At 32.3% G+C, this 18,619-nt stretch overlaps 1 protein-coding gene across 1 annotated transcript in view; it reads left to right on the forward strand.

Moving 5' to 3' along the window:
• The window catches only part of LOC143041854 (uncharacterized), a 130,160-nt gene extending 112,246 nt beyond the window's left edge, over positions 1-17,914 (forward strand). Inside the window, exons 60-66 of the mRNA XM_076213958.1 lie at positions 1,553-1,795; positions 5,207-5,315; positions 6,410-6,594; positions 10,735-10,920; positions 11,394-11,494; positions 12,382-12,710; positions 14,459-17,914. Of these exons, the coding sequence (XP_076070073.1) occupies positions 1,553-1,795; positions 5,207-5,315; positions 6,410-6,594; positions 10,735-10,920; positions 11,394-11,494; positions 12,382-12,710; positions 14,459-14,697 (1,392 nt within the window). The 3' untranslated portion in view covers positions 14,698-17,914. The remainder of the gene's footprint in view (positions 1-1,552; positions 1,796-5,206; positions 5,316-6,409; positions 6,595-10,734; positions 10,921-11,393; positions 11,495-12,381; positions 12,711-14,458) is intronic.
• Positions 17,915-18,619: the final 705 nt, after the last annotated feature.

Genomic DNA, 18,619 nt, shown 5'->3' on the forward strand with positions numbered 1-18,619 from the left:
GCAAAAATTGAATGGTCTTATATAGTTATTTTCTTGATCCTACATGGTACTTATATATATATATGTCACAAGTTATTTGAAGGAAATAGCAGTTTCATAATATTCAAAAAGGTTGAAATACTTATATTCATAATTTCAACTTACCAGAAGATTCAATCCAAAATAGTATGAAAACATCAATCTTCACAAATCCAATAGTCATGTCATCAGAAGAATATATACATCTGCACTTTTTAATGTTAATAGACTACTTTGGCTCTTTTTAGTCCACAACTCTACATCCATGGTAAAATTCATATTTTGGTCAAGATAAATATTTAAGACATCTTTTCTTGTAATGTCTGCAAGTTCAAATTTTGAATCTGACCTGAGTGTTGGGGTTATTTTGGGAGTTGTTTGATTCCTTGAAATGTTTCCCTAATCATTATACTATTAATTACCTAAATCTTAAATATTTGATTTATAATAATAAATAAATAATATTCACCAATTTTTATCTATTATTTTTATATTTTGGACTGTAGCAATTTAAGAGAAATGTACAAAGCAATGTGGTCTCCTTCATAAGGCCCCAACTCTTGAGTGTGTACATATCATTTCCTGTCCATTTCACAGAGGCAAATGGAAAACAGATGGGGGACCTACATAACATTTCTATCACTAACTGATAAGAAAGAGACTGCATGGAAATACTATTTGTGTATTATCATGATTATTACTTAATTAAATAGAGATACACTTAATAATTAATTGTACTTGAAAATAAATTAATTTAACCTGCAATTCCTATGTTGGAAAATTCAAAAACAAGTTATTGTTATCACTGTTAGTGAAATAAGTATATATATTCTAGTCACTTTTTATATGTTTAAATGTATATAAATAGCAACACATAACATAAAGTTATAAATTACCTAACAATGCTATCACAATTTGAATTTAATTGAATTTAATATGCCATCTTTAAGACTTTAAATATAAAAATATTAAATATGTTGGATTTCAGGGGGGTACAAATACTGGCTTTATGGCCCAAATAATCACCATGCATGCACTCTCTCATCAGTAATGATACATTTTCATTTGAAAAAAAAATTAAAAGAACAATTCTGCCTCAAAAGTTAGAAAAAATTTCTAAGTACAATTCCCGCCTGATAAATTTGAACAAAATCTTTTAAGTCCAATTTCCTCCTAACAAACTTGAACAAATATACTAAGTCCAGCATTCCGTCTATGATATTTCTTTTACTAAAGAAATCCTGTTAACTCAACAGGAAAGTAGTAAATATTTCGCCTAAGGTCTTTGATACTTCAGGCGGATTTTTTTCAATATTCCATGTCCGCCTTAATTCCGTCTATAAGTCTTAATTTTTAGGTGGATTCCGCCTGGGTTCCTGCTATTTTTAAGCGGAATCCTCCTAATATTCTCATACGGGTTAATATCGTTTTATACAATTTGAATTTTAATAAATGTTGTTAAAATATATGGTCTTTGTTCTTACAAGCAATATTTAGATGTCTGAGTAATATAATGTACAAAGAATACTTACAGGTCAGTTTGATGATAAGTAAACAAGGAGATATGGCCACTGTTGTAAAGATGCAGAAAAAAAATAGTGGAGCTTATGACCAAGTCTTAGAATGTGTGAAAAAATACCTACTGCGTCCAGAAACTGCAAAGCAAAAAAAAGTACGGGAAAAACTGGCAAAACTTCAGGCTAAACAGGATAAAATGAAACTAGAAGATATGGAAAATGAATTAAGACAACAAGGAGATAATAGGTTTTCTTTCCAGGTATAATACAGTTAATTTATCAAGCTGATAAAGTTTCTGTTACATAATTTTTTTACAGAATATAAATAAGATAATGTGACACTCTGTTTGTATCTCCCCTTATATGTTCTGTACAATGAACTTTATGAAGTTTTTTATTAGTTTCAAGGAAATGAGGTCTTATCTGTATAAACTGTTCAGCACATCAGTATTGTAGTAGTAGACTGAAAAGTGGGGGTAAAACTTTTGAAAGGGACAAGAAAAGAAAAACAAACTTCTACAGTATAATGATAAAATTGAAAGACTGTGCCCTCTTTCATTTTCAATAAAAGCAACAACAAAAATTGGAGGGTGGGAAACATACTAAAGAAAAACCGAATATTGTAACAGTTTCAAACCCCAACTGCTATGGGATTTTTTTATGCATAGGGCCTAAAATAAAATTTTAATTGTTTGGCATTGCCGCCCGACCCACTGAAAAACTTGCCGCCCAAATAATTTTATTTGTGTTTCAAGAATTTATTTTTTTTTATTTAAAAAAAAAATCGAAATTGTGCCGGAATTTGATCGTATCCGCCGAGTTTGTTCCTGGCTTTACTTATTTCAAAAGAGGGACGAAAGATACCAAAGGGACAGTCAAACTCATAAATCTAAAACAAACTGACAACGCCATGGCTAAAAATGAAAAAGACAAACAGAAAAACAATAGTACACATGACACAACATAGAAAACTAAAGAATAAACAACACGAACCCCACCAAAAACTAGGGGTGATCTCAGGTGCTCCGGAAGGGTAAGCAGATCCTGCTCCACATGCGGCACCCGTCGTGTTGCTTATGTGATTACAAATCCGGTAAATAGTCTAATTCGGTAGGTCAAATTCATGAAAGGGAAGGGGATTGTAGTTACGACTTGAGGAACATATCCGATATCATTTGTGAAATGGTTATTCCATAACGGTCAACCAACTCGTGATGGCGTCAATCACGATCTTAAAAGGGCTTGCCTTACACTGTATTGGGAGCAAACATTTAAATGACTTGGAATAGAAAAAGTCTGCCAAAAGTAATGTCAAAGAGGCCGGCAGGGGAAAGCATCTCCCTATGCTGCAATGAATTGGTTAAGGGACATGGATTTTATCAAAAATCAAATTTTCAGCTGTTCTTTGAAAGAAACGTTCTGAGAGACTTGTAGAGGACTCAAATTTTATCTTTTGTAAAGCAGAAACAGAAGATTTCTGCTTGACTTTGTCGCTTCATGAGATAGAAGTTTTTCACCGGGACATCACAGAACAAATATGCGTGGCTCTTACATTTGTTGAACTTATTAAATATTTGAAATTTATCATTGACAAATTTTCCCTTGAACCAGAGAACAAAGTTTCTACTACAGTCAGAACCACAATGATGCATTCAAGATAATTATGGCTGTAAGCACCAAAGCTAAAAGACCAAAATGGTCCCAGATTTACAGGTTTATAGTAGTTTTGTACCAGTAGATGCTAGCCTGGAACAAAACATACATATTTTAAAGACTAACATCTTGTGTCAATTGAGGTACTTCCCCCTTTTCTTGCCTTTCTTCTTAACATGAATAAGATAATTCTTAAAACAGAAAAGATACTGACAGAAACATATTTATAAATGTATCTAGCGTACTAGTGATGAATAAAATCCCATCCTTTTCCACAATTCTAAGGGCTCATTAATTTATCTGTATTCATGTAATGCATGTCCATCATGTTAATCAAACAAGCATTACAACCCATAATTTATTTGTCTGCAAAAATTGTCTGTCCTGCTGCATATTTCCATTTTGAATTTATCATACGTTTTAAACCTAGCCCTGAAAAACCTTGCACTTGGATGATATTAGTATGTCTATTTGTGCCAACCTTCCAAATTTTCAATATTTTGCTATCCTAATTTGGTACAGATCCTTTATCCTCAAAACTTATCAGGGGCAGTAGGCGTGTTTGTATGGTAGTTCGTCACACCTTACATGTATGATTACTAGCCTCTAGGTATTGGTTTGAGCCTTAGTTGGGCAGTTGTAAAATTAAGGTTTGATTTTTGTGTCATATGTGATAAGGTTAGTCAGTTTCCTCCCGCAGTTTGGCGTTTTCATTCAAGTACTACGGTTTAGTACGCCACTAAAACTGACTGCCTTGAAATTACTTATATGGTGTAGAAAGTGATGTTTATAAAACCAAAGCAAGCAATCAAAGTTTTAAATCTTTGTCCATTTGTACAAGGAGCCCTAGTGGTTGAGCCATTTAACTTATGGTAATTTTACCAAACTGTGACCACAACTTCAAGATGTGACATCAGGCCTCTGTTCAGAGGGCAGTCCCACAATAAAAGATCAATTTTCACATCATACATTTGATATGGTTAATTTGTCAGTTTCCTGCCTCAGTTCTGTGTTTTTTTCTGGGTACTTTGGTTAACTCTGCCAATAAAACTGACTGTCTTACATGAAATTATCCATGATGTAGAATGTGACATTGACGGTTGACCCCTTTCAAAGAAACTACCAGCATGTACACACAACAATGCTGCAATGCTTTAGACAACATTGATCTAGAGACTTCATAATTTACATGTATAAAGCTTTTAAATGTTAAGAAAAAAAAAAAAATCCCTACCTACCTACCCACCTGCTGATAGTGTGGGTCGGCAATGCCAAACAAACAATTTTTAACCGGATTTTTGTGACAAAAATGTCGGTTATTGATTTGGGGATGTACGGCCGGCGGGCGGTCGGTCGGGCGGGCGGGAATCAAATGTTGTCCGTGCATTAACTCATGAACCGTTCAACCGAAGCTTTTAAAATTTTAATATGTTGTTACTGACAACTAAATGAAGGTCAAGTTCAATAATGGCGATTTTGACTTTTACCGTTCAGGAGTTATGGTTCTTGAAAGATTGAAAAATGGAGTTTCCAGTCGTGTCCGTGCATTAACTCATGAACCGTTCAACCAAAGCTTTTAAAATTTTAATATGTTGTTACTGACAACTAAATGAAGGTCATGTTCAATAATGGCGAGTTTGACTTTTACTGTTCAGGAGTTATGGTTCTTGAAAGATTGAAAAATGGAGTTTCCAGTCGTGTCCGTGCATTAACTCAGGAACCATTCAACCAAAGCTTTTAAAATTTTAATATGTTGTTACTGACAACTAAATGAAGGTCAAGTTCAATAATGGCGATTTTGATTTTTACCGTTCAGGAGTTATGGTTCTTGAAAGATTTTCACTTTCACATTCATCAGTAATGGTTCTTGTGATATTGCCAGGACACAAAAAAATGTTAATAAATCCGGTTTGCTGTCGTTGTGACAGCCTCTTGTTTAAGGTTGGCCTAGATTATTTGTTAAACCATAATCAATATCATAGCATCACCTAAACTGTTTCTTTACTTTACAATTTTAGGAAGAAGTTGAGTTGATACAGAGAAAGTTTTTGAGACATATATCTAAGATGATTAGAGGTGATGGAAGTGAGCTACCTAAACTTTTGGTCCTTGACTTTGTGACTGTAGGTAAGGCTGTGTAATAGAAAAGAAAATATGTGGTGTATTTTTCATTACACAAAATCTGTACACACTCTTGACAAAATCAAAAGTAAAGGAAAAAACAAGTTTATGGCCATTTTTGTTGTTGTTCTCAATGTCAAATTCACAGCGAGTCCTTCAACATGGAGTAAATGCTCGCACCTCAACTCTAGTTCAAGACATCCACAAGCAAAGGTTTGAGAAGAATTATATTTTACCATGGTAGAAGTTGATCAAACCAAATCTATTATTGGATGTACACAGATGAAGTTTAATAGTTTCTGTTTGAATATTTCAAAACGAATATTATGTTGAGCTGGTCAAAACAGAATATTTATGCTCATCTGCTAAAAAAAAAATTTAAAACTTTTTCAATGTTTATTTTATCAGATTGCTATTCCCCCAGTAAAACATCTAGTTAAGCATGAGTATTATTGTAATAAAACCATTGTATAGAAAATTTATAGCAGATTTATGCACTATCATGTATGTACAGTGCCTGTGTATGTGAAATCAAGGAACTTATTTATAAAGAAAAATAACTTCATACAAATAAAATGAGATATTTTAACAAACAGACCCCATCTTTCCTTTATGTCATGTTACATGTAATTCAACAATATTACAACCATCAGCACAATTACAATTCATTAAACATTGAGTTTATGAAAAGAAAAACAAAAAATCTTAATTTGATAAGTACATGTATTCCAATAACAGTCAGTTTGGTCCTTTTTTATGCCCCACCTATGGGCATTAGGTTTTTCAGTCTTTGCATCTTTTTGTTTTTTCATTGGTCTCTTAGTATGCCTGTCTGTCCCAATTCAGGTAAAAGTTTTTGGTCAAAGTAGTTTTTGATGAAGTTAAAATCCAATCAACTTGAAACTTAGTACAAATGTTCCCTATGATATGATCTTTCTAATTTTGATGCCAAATTAGAATTTTGACCCAAATTTCACGGTCCACTGAACATAGAAAATGATTATGCAAGTTGGGCATATGTGTACTAGGGACACATTCTTGTTTATTCAAGAATTACAAATATTTTATAAGTATGCACAAACCTCCCCCTTTCATTTCAGATGAAGATGACAATGAACAGAATGTTATGGATGACATGGGTTCACAAGGAAGTCTTGGAGGGGGATTTTCAAGCTTCAATTTGTTTTCACAAAGACCAAAGTCCTCTAAGCCTAAAAGAAAACAGATTAAGGATGATTGGCACGAAGAACAATTCTGTATTAGAGCACTGTGTGAGGATGAACAGGTAAACATGTGTTTTGATTTATAACTTTAAATTCACAAATTATTGCCAGCAATTTTTGTAGAATGAACAAAAATGCTGGATTAATTATTGCAATTTCAGGAAAATCTGTTGTATGTATCAGTTATCAAAGTGTGCAGTTATCAGCTGCAAAGATGTTGGAGCCATATAATTTTACCGTTATCCTTCATTCCGTCATTCCACATTACTAACAGTCGACTTTTTTTCTGAACGCCTTCACATATTGAGCTGATTTTTGTCGAGCCTGCAACTTTTGTTGCAGAAAGCTCGACATAGAGATAGTGATCCGGCAGCGTTAGCTAACTTCTTAAAAGCTTTATATTTTAGAAGGTGGAAGACCTGGATGCTTCATACTTTGTATATAGATGCCTCATATTAAGAACTTTCCGTCAGTCACATGTCCAATGTCCTTGACCTCATTTTCATAGTTCAGTTACTACTTGAAAAAAATAGTTAACATTGTGTTATGTTAAATTCTCTCTTATTATAAGCAATAAGATAACTATATTTGGTATGTGCGTACCTTGCAAGGTCCTCATGCCCGTCAGACAGTTTTCACTTGACCTCGACCTCATTTCATGGATCAGTGAACAAGGTTAAGTTTTGGTGGTCAAGTCCATATCTCAGATACTATAAGCTATAGGTCTTGTATATTCGGTGTATGGAAGGATTGTAAAGTGTACATGTCCAACTGGCAGGTGTCATCTGACCTTGAACTCATTTTCATGGTTCAGTGGTTATAGTTAAGTTTTTGTGTTTTGGTCTGTTTTTCTTATACTATGTGCAATAGGTCTACTATATTTGGTGTATGGAATGATTGTAAGGTGTACATGTATAGCTGACAGGTGTCTTCTGACCTTGACCTCATTTTCATGGTTCAGTGGTCAAAGTTAAATTTTTGAGTTTTGGTCTATTTTTTTTAATACTATGCAGTGTTCCAGCTAGGATTTGAAAATAGAGGGGCGCGTTTTTAAAAAGGGCACTTTAGCGCGTTCTCACTGAAAAAAAATCAAATACTTAATATTACCACATAAAGACATATTTCTTGATGCATGGTGGGTCTAAGATGAATTTGCAACGCGATGCGCTGCGTTGTTTTTTAGAATTATTTTTATTACACTTGTGAAATGAATTGTGCATGTCAGTTTAAAAACTTCACATAAATCTGCAATACAGTCAGGAACAATACTTAACATTTTCTCTGAAGGCCAGCCTGGATTCAAAAGTTTTTACAAGGGCCCTGAAGAATTTTTTTAGGCCTTACCAGGTTTGTTTTTACTGCAGGCACATACATACTAATAGTCTTGAATGTTCTTATATAAAAGCCAAAAATATATGTTTGAAATACCTTATACATGTAGCTTGTTTCTTATTATGATGGAAATAATAAAGGAATTAAATAAACATGAGTTTTTCAGAATTAAAATCCATTTAACCATGGCATGTATTTTCAGACTGGTGAACTTTATATATATTTGTAATATTATTGAAAAAAAAAACAAAAAAAAAACAGCCCCCCTTTCCATACCCCTAGATGTAAATTATTTTAATAAAAAAGTATTATCAGTTTCACCCCAAGAAATTATTATAATTTTTCATGAATAAATCTTAGAAGTTGTAATCAAAATGATTTCCAAAATGAAATTCCTACTATCTATAAATAACAATGAAATGTAACTGTTTCCTGTTAATAAGGGGTTTTCCGAATTTTCCCGCCAAAAAGCACATGGCTTTGAACAATTGTAAACAAAGCATTCAATTTGTGATCATGGATTACAGTTTTAATTAATTTAATTTGGATATAGATATTCAACTTAAGGTACAGTCAAGCAATGTTTTTACTTTCTTCTGGATTAAAACTAGTTTGAAAGATCAGTTTCAAAAATAAAAACATCAAAACAAAAACGATCTGAATTGTGAATATTCAGTGACCCATAAATTTTTTGAACTCTGCTACGGAGGTCAAAGTAACATCATGTTTCATGCATTTTGCGTGTTGACCTATTGGAATTGACATAATAAATAACAAATACAATAGAAATGAACACCGTTCACATTTATTTTATAAATTATATTTTGCATCGTCAGGTGTTAAAATAATCAATTTATTTAACTTTGATGTTTGGTGCTTCAGGGTAAAGGGATTTATAGACAGGGTAGTAAATTTCACCTGATTAAGTAATTGACTCTAATCAAATAGGTGATTATAATCAGGTAACAAGTGTCAACAATTTTAATCTGTTGTCTTAATGAAGTGTGTGTATAAAGAACTCAACAAAATGGCGACGATATGAGGAAAAAAGATGTTTTTTAAACTTTTTTTCAAAAGGGCACAGAGGGGCGCAGGGGCGCAAAATTTCGGGGGCGGGGCGTGGCGCCCCTCCATTTCATGCTAGCTGGAACACTGCTATATGCAATCGGTCAACTGTATTTGGTGTATGGAAATATTCTATAATCTATATATCAGTCGCACAGGTTTTATTTGACCTTGACCTCATTTTCACGGTTCATTGCACAGTGTTTAGTATTTGTGTTTTGGTCTGTTTTAAATTAATTTATAAGCAATAGGTCAACTATATTTGTTGTATGGAAGAATTGATAGCTGTACATGTTTGCCTGACATGGTTCATCTGACATTGACCTCATTTTCATGGTTCATTGGTCAATGTTTAGCTTTCTTGGTTAATGTTGAGTTTATGTGACAGTTGAAATAAAGCTTTATATTTGGGACTATCAACATAATATCCATGATTAGTAAAGAAGGCGAGACATTTCAGCGTGTGCACTCTTGTTAGAATATATATGTGAGTCTACAATGATGAGTTCTTGATTGTGTTTACTCTTGGTTCTGCTCTGCTGATTTGTGCAGTAATTACTGGCTTTGTACTATAAAACTTGTGAAAATAGCAAGGATTTTCATTCTTAAGGAGACTCGAGGGTATAAAAATTTCAGAAAAAATAAACAATTTTTTTTTTCATTACAAATTTTATTCATTACTGTATTAGTGGTTACTTTATCATATGGTATAAAAATCATTCAAATATATCAATTCGTTTTGGCCCCAGATGACTGCTAAAATGTATGTATCATTGAAAAAGCTCCAAATTATCTCCCTTTGGTTAAAAAATGCCATTTTTTTTTGGCATTTAAATTGTAATATCTTTTTTAAATCATCGGTGACCTATATTTTTTATTATTATTTTCAAATAAGCTGTACTTAAGGAGGCTCGCGGGTATAAAATTTTCAGAAAAAAAATAAACATTTATTTTTCATTACAAATTTTATTTATTACCTTAAGTAGTTGTTACTTTTTCATATGGTACAAAAATCTTTCCAAAAAATCAACTCGTGTTGGCCCCAGGTAACTTTTAAAATGTAGATATCATTGAAAAAGCTCCAAATTATCTCCCATGCCATTTTTTTTTTTTTGCATTAAAATTGAAATATCTTTTTTAACTCATCGGTGACCTGTATTTTTTATTGTTGTTTTCGAATAAGCTGTACATAAACTAAATAATAGTAAAATTTAAGCGATTTCTGTAGTTTTTATTTCGATATTACCTCTATTTCTCCTATTAGTTCAACAGAAAAAAAGGACATTAACAAAAGTGTATGCTTCTTTCGATGGCAGATTGTGAGTGTAAAAGAACAGTGACCCCATTTTTTAATTTCATTTTTCTATTAAGTATAAGATAAATTTCATTTATAGAAAAATATATCTTAATCCTATATTAAGAAAAAAAATTTATTCAGACCCGCGAGCCCCCTTAAATTTCCACTCTAAAAGATGGCTTCAAACTTTTTTTTTTACATGTTGATTAGTATGCAAGGGGGGATAAATTATTTTTTTTGATTTTCTGATAAAATATTACAATTGTTTGTATTTATAATGGTTCAATTCAATATTAGCATTTGAATTTGTTTCCTTGCTCATTGTTGAGGATAACAGGGTCCTCAAGTTGCTAACCTTCTATATAATTTGGTCTCTGTTTGAGAGATGTCATGGAAATCATACCACATTTCAGTGTGTGCACTCTTGTTTTTATATTGCACATTATATACAATCTATAGTTGTTTAGAATATAGCTATTGCAGTTATGATATCTGTATTCCATTTCAGGGCTGGCATCTTGTAGGGAATCCTTTGAGTTTGACTAATTTGAAGAAAGATGAAATCATGAAGACACTGAAGGAAACAGCTCCATACCTAGCCAGGATATATGCCATACTGAAACAAAGCTCTGTCTCCATGAATTGTTTGAGTTCCTCCGTGAAAGGAGAACTTTTTATGGATTTTATAAGAAAAGTAAGACACAGATGATACCACGAGGTATTTTGCCTCAAAAACATACCCATTTTAATATAACATTCGCTGAAAGTCAACAATTTAAATATTTAAGAAAGGATGACCGATACCTATATACAACTTTTAAATGAATTGATTTAATTTTATTTAATAATTGACCATTAATAAGGTAAGATTCACAAATATAAATGCATTTTGATATAGGATCGGATGTCATTTAAAAGGATATTTTAATAATAAAGCTACATATATGATACTATATAACAAGTTATTTTTGCTTATTTTCACGATCGCCAAAATAAATTACACCAATTTACAAGTGTACATGCGTAGGTAAAGATAAAAGTTTTGAATCCGCCAAAATATTTGGTATACCTTATTCATTGAAAATCACGAAATTTTACAACCTTGAAAATAACCTGCTATACGGTAACTCAAAATAAATCTTATAATTTTACTGTATTTTCCAATAGGAAGGTATTGATACTAAGAACTTTAGTGATGCCTACAAGACTATTCATAGAATTGTAGCAGAACATGATGACTATGAACAGTTTATAAACCAACTTAACAGGTAATACTTCAGATATTTTATGTGCTAGCTCAGTTACGAGTGATTTGATGACTATGAACAGTTTATAAACCAACTTAACAGGTAATACTTCAGATATTGTATGTGATAGCTGTTACGAGTGATTTGATATTTAAAGGAGATGAAGATCGTGGGGTTTTCATTTAAATGTTTATTTTTTTTATTTCCCAAACAAATTGTGGTTGACTCTCATGTCTCAAAATTGATATGAATGAAAAAGGTAAAATTGGATTATTTTAAGTTTTAACTTATAAGAGCTTAGATAGCAAGCTTAAATTTTCTAGGATTATAGGTCAAGAATACCTGTGTCAATGACCCAAAAATATAAACAGTGGAATCAAAAGGAAATTTGTCTATGTCATCCCCCAACCCCTTTCACTTGTATGCCCCCCTGTCCATGTTCTCTCCCTTCCACCTGTATGGGTCCCCCATATGTTAGTTCATCTTTCTTATAAATATAAGTCTTTAAAGACTGCCTTTTCCCAGGAATTGCAAATCAGATTTTTTAGCAGAAACCTGCATGCTTGATCTTTGCTCTATTTCAAACACATATAATGGGTGTATCATTAGTACACAATAGCTCACAGATAATCTTGTTCAGTTTATATTATAGAATTTTATGCTGTGGGTCAGATTCATAGATTTTATTTGGTACAAATTGTCATTTGTCCATTTATATTTGATTACGTGGTTTGACAAAAATTTACATACAATCCTATAAAGAAAAAAATTGTACACTTTGATCTTTTAAATTGTGGTTCATCTGTTCTGAGACCCTCTTCTGATGAAATCCTTTAAAAATGATGTAATATGAATAATAAACAAATCTACATTATAGTTCAGGAGTTAAAATATGATTATGATTACAGATGTTACCTCCAGACAGGGAAGATATCTTGGTTGTGTACCACCCACCATGATAGGACTGGTATAACTCTTCTACCACCTGGTACTGTCAGTATGCACAGCTCAGGGTATACAGTCCTGTATGATGAAGATATCATGCTATCAGACTTCTTAAAAGCAAGCAAGGATTATCTTAAGTGGAAAGATGAAGACTTCTTACTAGCCAGGAGACAATCTAAAGCCAGACTTGTTAAAAAAGACAGTGCTCTCAAGGAAGCTAAGAAAGAGAGCTTACCAAAGGTTGAAGAGAGAAAGAAAGAGCCTGAAAAGATTAATGCTGAGAAACCTAAAGGTAAGGGAAAAGGTATTATTAATTAATACAAACTTTATAGTTTAAGTTGTTTTCTTGTTTGCATTGATTCTTATTTTGTCAAGTAAGGGCTTTTTATAGCTGACGTTTATATTTTTACGGTATTCTACATATATACTAAACCCAACTTTCTTTGTCTGATCTACCATCATCAGAAACATATAAAGCTAAAAGTTTGTTAAATGAAAAGAGTCTGAGTATGTTGGGATCAGCAACGTCAAAAAGGGTCTTTACATGACAAGCACTCATGTCAGTGTTTTGATACACTTGTCTTAAATCTACATTAACATTTTTAAGCCAAATTTAAACCAAACTTTTTTTGGATCGTATAATGGTATGATGTCGCCCACGTTGTCAGAAGACACATTGATTTCCAGACAATAACTTTAGTTAACGTGAATGGATGTCTTTGAAATTTAATAAGAAGGTTCAGTACCACAAGAGGAAGGTTGGGATTGATATTGGGGATAATGGTCCCAACCATTTAGGAATTAGGGACCCAAAAGGGGCATTTTTCTAATTTCAGGATAATTACTTATGTATAAGTATTTCAATTGCTCTGAAATTGTTCCACAATGTTTAATACTACAAGTAGAAGGTTTGGAAAGATTTTGGGGGTTATGGTGCCAACAGTTTAGGAAAAAGGGACCAAAAACAAGCTTTTTTGTAGTTTCTGGACAATAGCTTGTATGTAAGAGTATGGCTCTATCTGACATTATACCACAAGGTTCCATTTCACAAAAGGAAGGCTGGGATTGAGTTTGGGGCTATTGCCCCATTCATGCAGGAATGAGGGTCCAAAAAAAGGTCCAAAAACGAGCATATATCTAGTTTCCAGATAATAACTTGTGTTTGAGTGTATGGATCTCTCTGAAATTATACTACAAGTTTCATACTACAAAGGAAAGGCAGGGATCAAGTGTGGGGGTAATTGCTCCAAAAGGGGGGGTCAAAAAGTTTTTGGGAGTTCCAATTTTTTTTCAAAATTTTTATAAAGTTGCAAGAAGAAATCTTCTATTGCACAGTATTGCGCAATAGATTTGTAAGATTTTGATATTTGTTTTGTGTCAGAAACCTTTATTATGTAAAAAATTTGATAACATCCTAATTTAGACAGTATCAAGCTTGAATATTGTGTTCAAATTTGGCCCAACTGTTCAGGATTCAACCTCTTCTGTAGTATCAGGCTGCGCTCATCGAAACATTTTATTGGTATCTTACTTTAAAATGGGTCTGATGATCAAGCCTGCAAACCAACATGGCAGTCATGGCAAAATAGAACATAGGGAGTAAAATGCAAGTTTTGTCTATTATTTTGAAAATTTTGTAAAAAGAGAAAATCTGACAGGGGCAGAAATTTTCAGAATATTAAGCTCTACCAATTGTCCATAAATGTCAAAACTTTCAGAGGACTTCTTATAGGAGTTATTGCCCTTAAATGACAAAGTTTATCATTTTTTTTTTCATTTTTGCATATTATCTTGAAAGCTGCAATGTATACTGTAGAGAGAAACTTTAAAATGCAACAGTCTGCATAGTCAAATTTGTCAGTCAACTACTTATCATAGTAATTGCTCTTTGATGATGGTTTTTACCAATATTTTGTATTTTTGTCTTATATCTTAATAATTATAAGAGATATATAAAAGCGTTTTTAAGCAAACAGAGTTGTAAACATCCTAAAGACTGCATTTTATGTTTTCTAATTGTGTAATGTTTCATTTTTTCAGAAAAACCAGAGAATAAGAATCAGAATCAGTCATCACCTCAGAAGACTTCTCCAGCATCAAGAACCAATGGAAATGAACAGAAACAGACATCAGTACAAAGGCCTGCTCCTGCATCTACTGTAAACAGAAATGAACAGAATCAGACATCAGTACAAAGGCCTGCTCCTGCATCTACTGTAAACAGAAATGGACTGAAACAGGCAGACGTCAAAGGCTCCAGTACATGCTCTGTTATGTAAAATAAATGACATTTCAGTGGAAACTTCGTGATATAAATCTGGATAACAATACCAACATATCAGCTATAAAATGAAGCAATAATATGTTTTTATGTTTTCTTTGTTGGTTTTCTGTAATGTTTAAGAAGAGTAATATTTCAGGGTAATTGTTAGATGTTTATATTTATTTGTATACTTAGTTGCTCATCTTGCATTCATAATCTTTTCAAAAATCGAATCTTGAACTACTTAAAAAAACAATGCTCACCAGTAATTATATGATCCTCCAAGAATTTTGGTACTTGTATAATTTATACCTAGAGATTACAAGTTTGTATTTGCTACTGTTATTCTCCAGTGATTTGAAAATGTTTGTTTCTTTTACAAATGCTACAGTAGATATGTTTTGTGCAAAAGATAAAAGCCTAAGATACGATCAGGATAATGCTTATCATTGTTGTATATTTAAAGACAGAGGAAGCAGGCGTATCACTATGAATTGTTTCTTGTGTTAATTTATTAATTAGAATGCTTCAACTGTAAATATAAAAAAATCTTACAAAATGTTATTTCAGCAATGCATAGCTCAGAATCAATAATTCTTGCCTCTACTGTTATGGCTATCGTACTTCATCATTGACAGCTGAACACACAGAAGCAATATCTAGACTGATAGGTGCAATGTTGAGTGTTCTAAAAAATCTCACTTTTTAATTACTAGCATGGTCAAAGAAGCTATGTTTAGATTAATAGCTTTTTTGGTATAAAAATCTCACTTGATTGATAAATGAGCCATACATGGGAACATCCATAGAACTTTAGTTCCTTGTTGTATATTTGTAGATTTATTCTATCAGTAGTTTCATATATATTGTTTCTATGCTCAATTTGATTTTCATAACAGTAGATAATAATGTTTAATATTGCATTTATTGTTAACTTGTTATTTTTTTAATCACTGTGATAACTATTTATTTATATATTTTTTACACTTATTTGATATTTTGTATATGGTTATTTATTACAACAATCTATAACACTTATTAATAAATTATTTGTAATCACATTTTTTTATATATCACTTTATCTTTACATGTTAACTAATAACAATCTTATTACTTTCTTTTGTTTATATAGATATTTTTTTTACTTATGTGCAATAAATAAAGAATTGATTTAGAAAGGACACATGATAGCCCTATTATTCTATTAACAAAGGCATGAATATTTTAATATTTTGAATTATATACCTGATGTTTTCATGTTGATTTGGCCCCAAGTTGATCTGTCCCAAGTCATTCCGTCCCAAGTTGATCTGTCCCAAGTTATTCCATCCCAAGTTGATCTGTCCAAAGTCATTCCATCCCAAGTTGATCCGTCCCAAGTCATTCCATCCCAAGTTGATCTGTCCCAAGTCATTCTGTCCCAAGATGATCTGTCCCAAGTCAATCCGTCCTAAGTTGATCCGTCCCAAGTTGATCTGTCCAAAGTCATTCCGTCCCAAGTTGATTGGTCCCAAGTCATTCCGTCCCCAGTAGATCCTGACCCATTTTTAAAATGTATTTCCAAAATATGAGCTTTGAACTTATAACTAAAAATTTAATAGAAATATTATTTGCAATCTTGTCACTAATAACTATGTTTGTCAAATGATAATTTATTGAAGTTTACTAAACATACGAAATCTATCAGCAATCTAAATGCAAGCAAATCCTGACAAATTTCAACTTTTGGCTGTTGGCAAAAAGACCTTTGAAAAGAACACATCTATACATATTCAAAATTCGAACCTTACATGTGAAAAAAATAGTAAAATTATTAGGCATTGAAATAGACTACCAGCTAAATTTCAATGTTCATATCAACTCAATCTGTAGGAAGGCATCACAGCAATTAAATGTTTAAAACGTTTAGGCTCAGTTTTGGATAGACTTTGTAAACTTACTATATTTCGTACTTTTATTCTAAGTAATTTTAATTTTTGCCCTTTGGCATGGCATTTTTGCACTGAGAAAAATTACAAAAAACTAGAAAAGGTGCAGGAAAGAGCACTCCGTTTTGTATACAAGGATTTTACCAGCTCCTACAAGGACCTCTTACTTAAAGCTAAGGTGCCCTTCTTACAGATCAGACGGATAAGAACAATGGCTCTAGAAACTTTTAAAATGATAAACAATATAGCTCCTGCCTGCTTACAAAATTTGGTAAATGTCAAAAAATCTAAATATTTTTTTCAGGTATGTAAATATTCTTGAAATTCCACAGGTAAAGTCAACCTGTTATGGTAAAAAATCGTTCAAATTTGCTGCTGCTACTTTATGGAACAGCCTTCCAAATCATTTCAGGACTGAAAATACTTTTTCACATTTTAAAAGTCTTGTTCAGTCCTGGAACGGTTTGGAATGTCACTGTTCTGCTTGCAGATAATTCTTGAGCTGTTTATTATTCATGTTACTTTTGGTTGCTCTGGTCTAGCATGTTTTTACTTCATTCGAAAATTTGTTGCTTATTTTTATTGCTGTGTATGTGAGATTTCAACTTTGTATTACCGGTTGTTTTTGTATGTCAAAATGCACTCTTTTTATGTTATTTATATGTTTTTATATTCGGTCAAAAGCTCTTTAGAGCTTGTGTTGCTTATTTGTAAATTAAAATAAAGTTTTCTTATTATCTTATAGACCAATCAGTGGCTCTATATGAAAACAGTAGGTAGACCAATTAAAATACAAAGTTGAAATACATTTGTAACAGAGAATTTTAAAAAGTTGTGTCTAATACGACTAAGGTAATCCATTCATGGGGATAGAAAACCTTAAGTGTTTTGTATAATTCAACTGTATAAACGGTAAACTATTTCAAATCTACATAAAAGTGTTGACTATTGGACTGGTGATACCCGTGAGGGACATTTACCAGCAGAGGCCTCTACCATAGAAACTACTTGGCTATTGGTACCCTTGGGGGGACAGTAACCAGCAGTGGCATCGACAATACAAACTAACATCAAACAGTACTTACAGTAAGACATTGACATATTGGATATTTCAAGAAACTATAAAGGTATCATGATATGTTTTTACTTATATGATCTATGAGTTCTTATAACTTTCCTGTAATGTTACATACTGTATACCTGTTATGTGATATCAGAAGTTGTTTATATATTACCTTTTACTTTGTGCACTAAATCATAATTTTAGATCTTTTATTCTTTGTTAATAAATTTTTGTTAGAACTGTGTTTTTCTGTTCATTAAGCCTAATCCTTAGGATTGATAGAGTATTGAAAAAGGCAAGCATTGCACTACATATATCTGCCTTCTGGACAATTAAGATTGTCATTGAAAGGAGTGTTCTTGTTAAGACCGTACCTTTATCAGTATATCTGTGAACTCTTAACATTAGATCTTTTTATAAGGAACGATTGCAAGCACTATTTAAACGCCCTTTTATTCCTGGTAAATTTTTCATGTCCAGAATATGTGAAAAATTATGTCACTGTTGTCACTGAATAAAATCTAAAATAAAATCTGAATTGATCAAGCAACCAATCTTGAGGTCTCAATAGAGGTTTTTGTTAATGGTGTTTTAGTAAGAAATTGATTCATGAAATGTCTGTTTACCCTTACCTTATCCATGTCATCTATTGTACTAGTATTTAGTTTAGTCATGCAAAAAGTAAAATAACAAAAATACCGAACTCTTTAAGAATATTTGAAAAAGAAATGGCAAAATCGAAAGCTCAAACACATCAAACGAATGGGAAACAACAGTCATTCCTTATTTGGTATGGGCAATCTACAGTTTGTTTATACACTGTATGTCTATTTCCTCTAATTAATCAGCTGGTGTTTTTGGTGAAAACCGAGTTTTAGTTTATTCAGGAACGAAAAACGTGAATACTGTTTTACACTTTTACAACACCCTTCCTGAAACAAAGCAGT

This window comes from Mytilus galloprovincialis, chromosome 8, assembly GCF_965363235.1.
Source record: "Mytilus galloprovincialis chromosome 8, xbMytGall1.hap1.1, whole genome shotgun sequence".
NCBI lineage: Eukaryota > Metazoa > Mollusca > Bivalvia > Mytilida > Mytilidae > Mytilus > Mytilus galloprovincialis.